This window comes from Rhinatrema bivittatum, chromosome 10 (assembly GCF_901001135.1).
Source record: "Rhinatrema bivittatum chromosome 10, aRhiBiv1.1, whole genome shotgun sequence".
Taxonomy (NCBI): Eukaryota; Metazoa; Chordata; class Amphibia; order Gymnophiona; family Rhinatrematidae; genus Rhinatrema; species Rhinatrema bivittatum.
Genome location: NC_042624.1, coordinates 57,528,686 through 57,542,033, shown reverse-complemented (window position 1 = coordinate 57,542,033; position 13,348 = coordinate 57,528,686). Strand labels below are relative to the sequence as shown.

Below are 13,348 nucleotides of genomic sequence, written 5' to 3'. Positions count from 1 at the left end.
CTGGCAGGTCTAACTTAGCTGGATAAATCTAAATTTTGCTACTTAATTACCATTGTTGATTGAGGGTTTCTGGTTTGTACAAATGCATCTTTTTTTTGTTTTTTTTTTTGTTTCAGTGTTCTAATAACATTTATACTTTGTGGGCCCAATATTCAGTGCCGCTTAGCCAGATAAGATCCAACTTACCGGGTTAAGTGGCAACATCAAGCTGTGTTCAGTGACTGCTTATCCAAAGTGGTGGGCGGGTCATAGCTGGTGTTGGGAATATTCTCACTCAAGATCTCCACATTAGTTTAGCCAGATCGTTATTCTAGTAGTTGAAACATCTCCACATGGCACAAAGCTAACATCCTAAAGGAAACAAAGCAATACTGAGACTCAGTAGAACACTTACTGTTCTACTGAGGGGCAAATCCAATCATTTAAAAAAATCATTAATCAATGGTCTTCCTCATAAATAAACTTTTATCCATAATAGTTAAAATCAAAGAAATTAAAAAATCAAGTTCACTGTTAACGCTATCGGGAGCAACAGTCTGTGAATTGTGTATCCATAACTGTTCATGCTGTAATAACCACAGATTCGCATTGTTCCCACAAATAAGTCAGGGCCGGTTCAGTAGCTGAAAATGTCAAATCAGTAAAAGTATGTTACACACAATTGTCTTCTAAAAGAGCTTCAAGTTTAGCCTGGTGAATACAGTTTTTGTTAAAAAAAAAAATTCTTGTGCAAATGATCCTTACAGTTTTCCCAATGAAACATAAACCACATGGGCACTTAACAATGTATATAACAGCAGATGTTTCACATGTACTCATTAGAGGTAACCCCATTTATTTTTCAGTATGTCCTTAATATTTGGGATAAGATTGGGACTGAATCTGCAGAAGTGCTTGTCTTTAAGGGACATCGCCCATGTGGACATTGTTCTGTTTGCCTTCAGTCCTTTGAAGGATAGAGTTTTCCTGTTTTTTTTTTTTTTGTTTTTTTTTTCTGATGAAAAATCAGAGCTTTAAATGCTTAAGTGCATGTAAAAATACACCATACTGCCATTTAATGATGTATTATATTCAGGAAAACTGTATGGACCCTCTGCACAAGAATGATTGAATATAAAAGATTCATCGGGCTAAACATGAGGCCCCATTGTATACCAGACAAACATGCTTTGACATTTTCAGCTGTTGAACTGGCCCCAACTTTAACTCGTGGGAGCAGGGCACCTGGTATTTATTGTGAAGGGAGCCACCTTAGGGTGTTCACATGTTCTTCCACAGGTCACGCATCTTCGAGGGAAGAGCATCTTAATTCAAAAGCATAATAGGGAAGTGCAGAATCATAGCTTCTCTGTAAAGAAGTGTTCAAGAGGGAGGGATGCACATTTGGTTGTTGACCTCTCCTACCAGTCTCCTTCTGGAATATCCAATGCACTGGAGGATCACTTCAGCACAGTGTTCCATGAGGAGTCCTTTTGACTGTCAACTGTCAAACTCTTCTTTTTAGGCAATTGGTGATCGGCTTGACTGGCTGGCATCTACTATAGTACAGGAAACTAGATTAGTTCTTATTTCTACCCAGCAATCTGACTGGTTTAGGGTTGTGTTTTTCCTTTACCATAGAAGTAACAAGTCTCATCAAAACTTTGTTCTACCTCTTCTGCTGCGCAACTATGCCTTCTTATTTATAGTTTCAGCATGACCTGGATAGCTATAGTGAGATCTGATATGACATGCCAATTTTGCCCCTATATACTTGGGACACCCTTCGTTTTTAACTTAAAATGAACACTGTCTAGTTTTCCATATCTCAGTCTGCTGGTTTGGTTGCCAAACACTCAATACCTTCCCATGAATTGGGAATTCCAAAGGTGCCTGGTTTGTGTTTTTTTTTTTTTTTCTTCTTCTTGTGAGCCAAGCATTTGCTCCCCTCTGGTTGGGGTCTGCCATACTCGTGATGTAAGTATATCTCAGAGTCTTAGCAATTTTCCATGTTAAGTACACTCAAAATCCATCTCTGCTCATTCACTGATATCTGGCTTTGAGAGAGGCTTGTGCTGCGTTTACCCTGGTGCAACCATCTCCCCTTCCAGGTAGCTTGAATATTGTCCTTTTTCAACACAGAGCCCATTCTTTGGTTTACAGTGAGTATTTTCTTCAGTTTTGACATTAAGTGATGTTCACAGGAATTACCTCAGCTACAAGTATCTGCAAACTTTAAGCTAATGTCTGTTCTAGGCCATGCGTTATACCCCTTTTCTCGATCAGATGGTGCTTCCTGCTCAACCCAAAATTTTCAGTGGCATGTTGTCTAGACTTTCTGTATCAATAAATTCATTGTGTTGTCTATATTTTTCTTTTGGGACCTCCATGTCTGAGAAATAGGAAGACTTCTCCAGACCTTAGGTTATAGTGGTGATTCAATTGGTAAAATAACTCGCTTGTATGTCAGGCCTATCCTCCATGGTCACTAGCAAAATTAACTCACTTGTCAGTCACTTGCTGTACATAGAAACATAGAAATGACTGCAGAAGAAGACCAATGGCCCAATCAGTCTGCCCAGCAAGCTTTCACACTTTTTTTTCTCATACTTCTCTGTTACTCTTGGCCCTTAGTAACCTTTTGGTTCTGTTTCCCTTCCCCCCTCCATTAATGTAGAGAGCAGTGTTGGAACTGCATCTAAATTAAATATCTAGCTTATTTAGTTAGGGATAGTAACCACCGCTATAAGCAAGCTACACCCATGCTTGTTTACCCCGACTATGTAATTCAGTCCTTGTTGGTTGTTGTCTGTATATAGATCCAGTTTTCTTCATTCCCCCTTGCCATTGAAGCAGAGAGCTATGCTGGATATGCATTGAAAGTGAAGCATCAGGCTTATTTGGTTTGGAGTAGTATCCGCTGTAACAAGCAAGTTACTCTGCTTTTTTGTGAATGGAAATCCATTCCCGCGAGCCACCCACTCTTCATACACATCCTCTAGACTTTATGGATCCACAGTGTTTATCCCATGCCCCTTTGAAGTCCTTCACAGTTCTGGTCTTCACCACTTCCTCCGTAAGGGCATTCCAGGCATCCACTACCCTCTCTGTGAAGAAGTACTTCCTGATATTGGTTCTGAATCTTCCTCCCTGGCGTTTTAAATCGTGACCCCTGGTTCTTCTGATTTTTTTTTTTTTTCTGACTGAAAAGGTTTGTCGTTATCTTTGGATCATTAAAACCTTTCAAGTATCTCAAAGTCTGTATCATATCACCTCTGCTCCTCCTTTTCTCCAGAGTGTACATATTTAGATTATTCAATCTTTCCTCAAGTTATTTTATGAAGGCCATCCACCTTTTTGGGCGCCCTTCTCTGGACCGACTCCATCCTGTCTCTTTCCTTCGTAGATACGGTCTCCAGAACTGAGCACAATACTCCAGGTGAGGTCTCGCCAAGGACCTGTACAAGGGGATAATCGCTTCCCTTTTCTTACTCTATATTCCTCTCTCTATGCAGCCCAGCATTCTTCTGGCTTTAGCTATCTCCTTGTCACATTGTTTCACAGACTTCACATCATTAGACACTATCTCCCCCTAGGTGTCTCTCCTGCTCCGTGGACATCAACCCTTCACCCCCCATCGAATACAGTTCTTTCGGATTTCCACACCCCATATATATGACTTTGCACTTCTTGGTAATGAATCTGAGCTGCCATATCTTCGACCATTCTTCCAGCTTCCTTAAATTCCCATTCAGCTTTGCAACATCTTAGCAGGTATGCAGAAAACATTTGTTCACCCTGTTCAGCTCAGTGCTCTGGCTACTTCAGTGGCTCATTTTAGGGTAATAACCATAGTATGTGTCTGCAGAGCTGCACCTTGGTAGTCAGTTCACACCTTTTATGATCCATTTCTGATTCTACATCAGAGTACCTATAGATAAGCAGTTTTGCATGAACTGTGATGGTAGTAGTCTATTCTCCCCAAAGGAGTCTGGGGTGCTTCCTAAGTAAATGTTCTGCTGCAACCCTCAGCTTGGGACACCCCAGATGTGCCTAATTCATGCCTGTTTATTGAAAGAAAACAAGTTTTCTTATCATAAACAATGTTTCCTTAGATATGTTGCCCACCCACCTCCCTGGAGAGTCAACTACCTAGAAAGAGAGAGAGATGCATATTAACTTTGTAATGTAGCTTGAGGAGGTGCTTGAGGCAACGGCCACACGTGAACTCCAACACATACTCAAAAGAGCTCAAAGCTCTACTAGCTTGGAGAGAGGTCCGGTGCTGCTGGATGACGTCTCCCACAGATCATGTCTAATTTGTCGTCCTATCTACGGAAAAATAGTTTATAATAAGCAAACTTGCTGTTATTTATCTTTTTGATTTTTGGATTGCCCTTCCTGTTGATATCACTTCCTGTGAAGGTTGTATAAAATCTGAGCTGCTACATTTCCTTTTCCAGATGTTAGCTTTGTGTCATATGGAGATGTTTCAACTTTTCGAATGATCTGGCTAAACTATTGTGGAGACTGAAAACATTCCCTTGAGACAGGTATTTTTTTCCTGAAACGTCTACAACTGTTCTTTCAGTTGTATTGGCTTTTTTTTGTTTGCCACCTTGTGTTGCCATCTTGGATTGCATCTTTCATCTGTCTTGGGAACTTTGCTTCTTTATAATCCTGTTGAGTCTCTTACATCATGTGAACTGGTCATGTGTTTCATATTTTCAAACAATTTTTGAATTATAATTTTTGTTTTGAAGTTTCCTGCATCCTTTATATGATTAGTTTTTGGACTTTTGTATTCAATTTCTAATTTTATTAAAGTAAAAACATGTTTTGGAGTATGGTAAGGTGGATGATTAAAATAGGAGTTCAACTAAGTGCTGTCAGTTGATATAGCATTTTCCTTGAAACATGTTTGCTTTTTAACTATTTTATTTTCATCGGGTTGACAGGACTTTTCTGCTTAATTTTTAGAGTGGGAAGAAGCCCTGTTGATCAGGAACAATGAATGAACAATCACAAACTATGCAAGTTCCTCCAGTTCCTCCGTTTCAACTACAGGTATTTTGTTTTAATAAAAATCAAGACAAACTGTATATTCAACCCCTAAAATTGTATGGCTCTCCTAGGAAAATCTGACTACTTGTATTTTGGAAGGAGTGCTATAAATTTCATATTGTGCAGTATTTCAAGTATAGCCACTAGTATTAGGAAATGAAATGTTAGCACTGGCCAGTTAATTCATGGAATTCAGCCATGTCTGAGCTAGCAAATAAACTGTGTCCTACTATTAAAAAATGGATTCCTCTCCAAGGTAAACACAGAGCTCCTTGGTTTTCCCCCCATTTAAAAGATCTTAAAGGATTAAGGAAATTGGAAAGAATTTGGCGGAATTTCATTTCATTTATAAAATTTATTAATCGCTTAACACTGTTAGGCCTAAGCGATATACAAAATACACATACATAATAAAAGCAACACAAACAAAAACAACTACAAATGAAATGGTTTCATAGAAACTAACTCGTAAAGTATTGTCTGATATTCATTACGTTATGCATTAACTTGTTCAAGTATTACTTTTAACAGTTATACACACGATTTGGCGGAAACATCGCGACGATGCATCGCAAGCAAATTATAGAGCGGCTTTGCATAATTATAGAGAATCAATCAATACTGCCAAACGCAATTTCTATTCTGATAGAATCCACAAATTCCAATTTAATCCTAGGATCCTGTTTACATACGTATCAGAACTTACTAACATTAGAGGCAATTTGCCTACCTGGGGTAATAATCTAAAGAACAAGAGCAACAAATTTGCTTCCTTTTTTAAAGAAAAAATCCAAGCCGTACTAAAAGATCTAAATATACAGGCCCCACAAAATATCATCTTACCCAGCAACCCTTCTGTTAACTGGTCAACATTTGATGCAGTTTCATCGTTAGAAATAGCAAACTTAATAAAAAAAAAAATGACACCTGCCAATCATCCTATGGACAAAATGTCTATTAACCATTTAAAGTCCGTGCAAGATATTATAGCTAAACCACTGGCCGATATTGTCAATTTGTCATTAGAAGAAGGGATATTCCCAGATAACCTGAAACGCGCAATAGTGAAGCCCATTTTGAAAAAAGCTAATTTGGATCCGGAAGTTCTGGCAAATTATAGACCAATTTCAATACTTCCATTCTTGGCTAAATTAATTGAAAAAGTGGTCAATCGGCAGCTTATGGACCATCTAGAAGAACATCAGCTGCTTTTTCCAGCACAGTATGGTTTCCGGAAATCTCATAACACCGAGACCCTCTTAATTTCATTATCCGATACCATTCAAAGAGGCTTCGATCAGAATACCTCTTATTTACTAATTCTGTTAGATATATGGGCGGCATTTGACACCGTCAATCACGAAGCACTTATCGTAAGATTGTGTGAAGTTGGTCTCCAAGATAAAACACTAGATTGGTTTAAATCTTTTCTCACTAATAGATCGTACGTAGTTAAATTGGGAACAGTAGAATCTGAGGTAGTTGACCTCCATACTGGAGTCCCTCAGGGCTCCTCCCTTTCGCCAACTTTGTTTAATATTTATATGGCCCCATTGTGCAGATTCTTAGCGGGTCTGGGATTGGTACATTACCTATTTGCAGATGATATCCAGATTTTGTTACCTATAAAAGATTCCTTGTCGGCCACATTGAAACTCTGGGATGTATACTACAAATCAATAAAACAACTGCTTACACACATGTCATTGGCACTAAACAATGCTAAAACTGAAATACTGCTTATCTGTAATAAGGTAACAGAGAAAATAGAGACTGACATCTCAAATTGTCCCCCTTCATATAAGATCCAACATGATGCCAGAGACTTGGGTTGTATCCTTGACTCTGAGCTTAATATGAAAACTTCAGTGAAGGCCATCATAAAAGATGGTTTTCATAAACTGCGAGTGCTAAGGAGATTAAAGCCATTATTGCACTCAAATGATTTTCGAATTGTGGTACAGGCATTAATTTTACCTAAATTAGATTACTGTAATGCCCTATGGCTGGGTCTGCCATTATCGACTATCCGCCCGCTGCAACTGTTGCAGAACGCCGTGGCACGACTTCTAACTGATGCAAAAAAGTTCGATCATGTTTCTCCGGTACTGATGGGATTACATTGGTTGCCGGTTCAGTCCCGTATCCAATACAAGTGTCTAACTTTAATTCATAAAGCCATCTATGGCAGGAATTCTGAATGGCTAAATGCCTCATTACGCATTCATGTTCCAGCACGGAATCTGAGATCATTTGGTCAGGCCCTGTTGACCATACCATCACCCAAACTGGCCCATCTTAGCTCAGTGAGGGAGAGGTCCTTGTCTTTGGCAGGACCAAAGATGTGGAATTCTTTACCTGTTGAAATTCGGACAGAGGAGAACATCAATAGCTTCAGGAAGCAGATAAAAACCTGGTTATTCGAGCAGGCTTTTACTCTAAATAATTGACCCCTCCTACCACAGCTGTTTAGCTGATGAGATAGAATAAGGGGAACTAGGGGAGGAAGGGTTAAGAGGGAGGGGGTTAAATGGGATAGAAGATGGGAAGAAGGGTAGAATTGAGGAGGAAGGAGAAGAAATGGTTGGATTTTATTTATTATTGTATTTAAAATGGTTTTAGTCTTAATTTAATGTTTTGGTGATGTAATATGTATAATGATATGTTTAGCATATATGTGTTTTGAATGCTGCTACTGCAAATTCAATCAATGTAAACCGCCTTGAAATTAATTTGAAAGCCGGTATATAAAGCTAAATAAATAAATAAATCAGCAGCCAGGTTTGCTGGGCATTAGCTAACTTTAGAAGTCCACTATATTTAAAAAAAAAAAAAAAAAAAAAAAAAAAAAAAAATCTTAGAAAAAACAGAACGTAGAACACAATTTTAAAACAGTGGTTGTGCCTTCAGCTGCAGACAGAACTAAAGGGGAAGTAGGGTCAACTTTTTCCCTCCCCCCAAATTAAACATAGCATTTATAGAGTCCCTTAAACCAGTGGTCCCCAACCCTGTTCTGGGCGCCCACCAGCCAGTCGGGTTTTCAGGATATCCACAATGAATATACGTGAGAGAAAATGTGCATGTTATAGAGGCAGTGCATGCACATTTTCTTTCATACATATTCATTGTGGATATCCTGAAAACCTGACTGGCTGGTGGGCCCCCAGGACAGGGTTGGGGACCACTACCTTAAACCATGGTGCTTTACAAGGAATTTTTCACTTAATAGGGACCCTCACATAACCATTATTTTCTTATGCAGAACAATTTTTTTTTAAACATCAATATCTTGTAATATCTCAGACAATATCATACATACATATTTGTAATATCACTTTATTTAAATTACATCATTAAAATGTTTAAACATATGTCATGAATATCATATCCTATCAATATTCACCAATTGGACATGCTGGTGTAACTCAAATACAATGTATTAAAACATCCCACATTCATCCATCACATTCACTCATCCCCCACACAAAATCATCCCACATGTTCCCAATAAATTTGTACAAAGCCACATCTAAACTCCACTTCTTCAAATAAGTTCTCCCTCAGATCATCATTTGTGCAGATTCATCCCCCAGATTGTCCCGCAATCTTCAATATGCAGGCAAATCACCCCTCAGTTCTTCATATGTGTAGATAAATCACCCTACAAGGTCCATTGTTTCACATTTAAGCTTTCTCTGGGGATAATTAACACTGCAAACTCCTCTCTGAACTCATTTCTCCAACTTGTACAACTTCAATAGATAAGAGAAAACAATATTAGACATATTAAAATCAACAATATTATCCCCTCAACACCTCTACTTATAACTTACTCAATCCGCTGTTCACTACCAGTTCATGTCAACCACCACTACTTTATGGGAATCCTACAATAACAATTAATAACTTTACCATCATCTTAACACTCATGATACCCATCTTACTCATATTTCTCCACAGTTAGAAATTCTCTAATTCTTTTCCACACATCTCCACCATTTAGTTCGACAAGTATATTAAGATGGGTATAAATGGCATCCTTCTCTACTACCTCTTTTCAAAGAGAGCTGTACAGACCACCAGTGCTTTGGGACATTCAAACAAAAATGAATGCTATCCATGAAAGACCCACTAAACTCCAGTTTTTCTAACATAAAAATAATTTCCAAGACAAATGGTCAAAAGCCTTTTCAATATCAAAACTAAGGGGTTGTTTCCTGGCAATGTGACCAAATTCTGTCTCCACTAAAACCTTTCTAATAATCATAGCAATCCTACTTGCTCCCTAGAGATCATCTACTAAAACTATAACTAGCCTATTAGCCAATTCCTTCAAATACATTTCTGCATCCCAATTTAGTAGTGAAATAGGCCAGTAGACAAGGCAATTCCAAATCTTTTTCCTTTTTTTTTGGCAAGATTTTAATGAAGGCTTCTCAATGACAAGACTCAATGCATGGGTCCTATTATCTGGGCCCTTAAAATTTTATAAAATTCTGCAAGGAATCTATCTAGCTCTGGTGACTTAAGATTTGTTCCTTACTGATTTGGTTTATTAAGATAATCTAACAGTCCTGGACTTAAATCAGGTAAGAACAGATATCTTTAAAAAAACCCCAAAAAAACCCCCAAAGACATTCCCAATTAGTCAGATCATTTTCCCCAGCAGAATATAAATGATAAAATTATTGTAAGATCCTGCTGATCTCTTTATTGTCCTGATGCGTCACCCCATTTTTGTCCTACAATACCAGGATAAACTGTGACCCATCCACAGATTTAACAACCTTAGCTAGACTTTTGCCAATTTGTGTTTGATACAATAAAATATACTTTGTATACAAAAAACTTCATTTTCTTCAGACACATTACCTACCAACTTTAATCGAGCTTTTCTAAGTTGCCTTTCCAAATGAAGTATACTTGGCCTTTTCCATTTAAGACTAGAGTAAGAAATGTGGCCTTGCATCACTACTTTTGCAGTTTCCCAAAATAGTTTGTTTCCTAGTGCTGCTGATTGTGAAATACATATTCTCACAGGACAAGCAGGATCGTAGTCCTCACATATGGGTGACATCACAGGATGGAGCCCAATCAAGGAACACTTTTTTGTCAAAGTTTCTAGAACTTTGACTGGCACCTACTGGGCATGCCCAGCATGGCACTAACCCTGCAACCAGCAGGGGTCCCCCTTCAGACTTTTTTTCCCCACGCAGTAGTAGCCATGCGGGTTAAGGAGCTCTACAGAGATTCCTGACAGGAATTACTTCATAATGTAATACTCCACAGGGGTCCCCCTATTCAATTTTTACTTCCACAGTGATCCAGTATTTTTTTTTTTTTTTTACACCCAATTCCGGTCGATTCCCGTTGAGTTTGGCCCTCACAGCTTACCGGCTGTCAACCGCACTGCGGCTAAATTTTGAGGCCATGGCGTCGGGGTTCCGTCGATGCCCTGACTACACTCGCACAATGTCCATTACTGACCCTCACAAGATCTGTGTAATGTGTTTAGGAAGCGAGCATGATGTCCTTACTTGCACCAAATGTGCCCTCATGTCACCAAAAAGTCGCAAGGCTAGATTGGAGAAGATGGAACTTCTCTTTCGGTCACAAACTCTGACGCCGTCCATAGCCTCGACATCGTCCGAGCAGACACAGTCTACGTTGCTCCAGTATCGTGCACAGACGGGTGTCCAACCGGCATAGACGACTCCATGGCCATTGACACCCTCTGTTCCTCCTCAGCATAAGGACAGAGGAGATTGCCGAGAAAAACACACACCGTAGGTCTCAGACCATTGACGCAGGCAAGCCCTCGACGTCGCCACAGTCTGAACCGCCGCTGAAGAAAGCCCGTCCAGAAAAGGCACTGTCCCTATCTGGCTCCAGGTCACAGAGGCAACCTTCACCGGGACTGGTGATAGGAGCCGCAATTCCACCTTAAACGGTCCCTCCGGATACGCCTCCACCTCCTCCTCCGGCATTGGGGCTCCTCGCTCCAGGTTTCCGAGAGGAATTGGATCAGATGATTCAAGAGGCCATCGGCAGAGTGATGCAAGGCTTCAAGATTCCTCCGATGCCGATTCCAGAACCGGCTACAGTTCCCATTCCTGTAGCACTGGCACTGCTCGCCGCTTTTCCTCTGGATCCGGGGACACTGATGGGCCCAGTGCCCTCCTCCCCAATTCCTCTTTCATCGACAGAAGGAGAAACACCGTTATTTCCTCCATCGGGAGTCCTACCAATGCCTCGGCCATCGATGTCACCGATAGTGTCTTTGCTACCATCGGTGCCTCTGATCCATCCAGCGATGCCCTCTGTGCCTCCTTCGGTGCCTCAACCAGGACCTTCAGGAATACCAACATTCCGTCCCTCTAAGGATCCTAGGGGTGCTGGTGATGAACTCTGATACATGGATCGATGACTCGTCCCAGGATACAAATGACTTACCATCACCACCCTCTCCTACTGAAAGCAGGAAGTGTTCTCCTCTAGAGGACTTGTCCTTCATTAATTTTGGGAAGGAAATGTCTGAATTGGTTCCATTCCAACTTCAGATGGAACAGGATGATAGACACCAAATGATGGAACTTCTGCAATTTCTGGTTGCTCCTAAAGAAATCACCTCTATCCCTATCCATGATGTTCTCTTGGATCTTCTAAAGAGAAATTGGGAGCATCCTGGTTTGGTGGCAGCAGTTAACCGAAAAGTGGACACCACACACCTAGTCCAGTCAACTCCAGGTTTCCAAAAAACCCAATTGGATCACCATTCAGTGGTGGTTGAATCAGCCCAAAAGAGAGCCTGACGCTCCAAGCCTCACTCTTCTTTCCCTCCAGGGAAGGAGCAAAAGTTCCTGGATGCCATAGGTCGGCATGTCTTTCAGGGATCAATGCTTATATCCCGCATTGCCTCTTACCAACTCCATATGACCCAGTACAATAGGGTCCTCTTTAAGCAAATGCAGGACTTTCCTGAGTCCCTACCTCAGCAGTTTCAAGAGCAATTACATGCTCTGGCTCAGAAAGGATTAGAAGCGGGCAAACATGAAACAAGATCAGCATATGACATTTTCGACACCACTTCCAGGGTATCAGCAACAGTTATTTCTGCGAGGAGGTGAGCCTGGCTAAAGTCTTCAGATCTGTGACCTGAGGTCCAGGACATACTGTCAGATTTGCCTTGCACTGATGATAGTCTTTTTGGTGAACAGATACAGCAAGCAGTGGCACAGCTCAAAGATCACCATGACTCTATTCCAACTCTCCTTGTTGCCTTCTGAATATCCTGCTAAGCAAACATTCAGAAAGGATCCCAAAAAGTCTTTCTACCGCCAAAGGAAATCTTTTATCCTCCACTGTCCAAAGGTCGCTCTACTAAGCCTTACCAGAAAGGCCAGTCCAGGCAACCTTGCAGGCAAAAAAACAGACAACCCCGCAGCCAGGTCCAGCGTCTGGTTTTTGACTCTTTCCTAGAGAGCAGCATTCAGCCTCCACTATTGCATGTACCAGTGGGAGGTAGATTGTGCCACTTCAGCAACATCTGGCACACAATCACCTCAGACCAGTGGGTTCTTGCCATAATCACTCAAGGTTATCTCAACTTTCTTGCCATTCCGCTGGACTCCCCACCTCTGCTGATGTGGGGAACATCCGATCACTCACCATTCCTGGATCAGGAAGTCTTCCTCCTCCTTCGATCCAGAGCAATCGAACCAGTGCCTTACTCCCAACAGGGCCTCTGCTTCTATTCTCTGTACTTTCTAATCCCAAAAAAGTTAGGTGGCGTTCGCCCAATACTAGACCTTCGTGCCTTAAACAAGTACCTACAAAGAGAAAAGTTCAAGATGGTAACCTTGGGTTCCCTCCTTCCCCTTCTCCAAAGGGAAGACTGGCTCTGCTCTCTAAACCTCCAGGACGCTTACACACACATCGGAATAACTCAGTCTCATCGCAAATTTCTGCGATTCCCTGGTTTGCCCAAAGCACTATCAATACAGAGTGCTACCATTCGGCCTGGCATCTGCACCATGAGTCTTCATCAAGTGCCTTGTAGTAGTAGCAGCATTCCTCAGAACTCAAGGTGTCCATGTCTACCCCTACCTCGACAACTGGTTGATCAGGGCTCCCACCCAGCAAGCTGCTCTGACGTCCCTACGACTCAACTTGCATACCCTGATCTCCCTAGGGTTTCTCATCAATTACCCAAAGACCAACTTAGTCCCATCACAAACCCTGTCGTTCATAGGAGCAGACTTGGACACCTTCAAAGCAAAAGCATTTCTTCCTTGAACGAGCTCTC

The 13,348-nt window shown here is 41.0% G+C and overlaps 1 protein-coding gene across 3 annotated transcripts in view; it reads left to right on the top strand.

Annotated features, from left to right (window-relative positions):
• Positions 1 to 13,348, top strand: part of NEK7 (NIMA related kinase 7) — a 227,890-nt gene that overhangs the window by 30,315 nt on the left and 184,227 nt on the right. For all 3 annotated transcript variants that reach the window (XM_029617705.1, XM_029617703.1, XM_029617704.1), the window contains exon 2: positions 4,960 to 5,046. In XM_029617705.1, coding sequence (XP_029473565.1) covers positions 4,990 to 5,046 — 57 coding nt within the window. In that variant the 5' untranslated portion in view covers positions 4,960 to 4,989. The remainder of the gene's footprint in view (positions 1 to 4,959; positions 5,047 to 13,348) is intronic.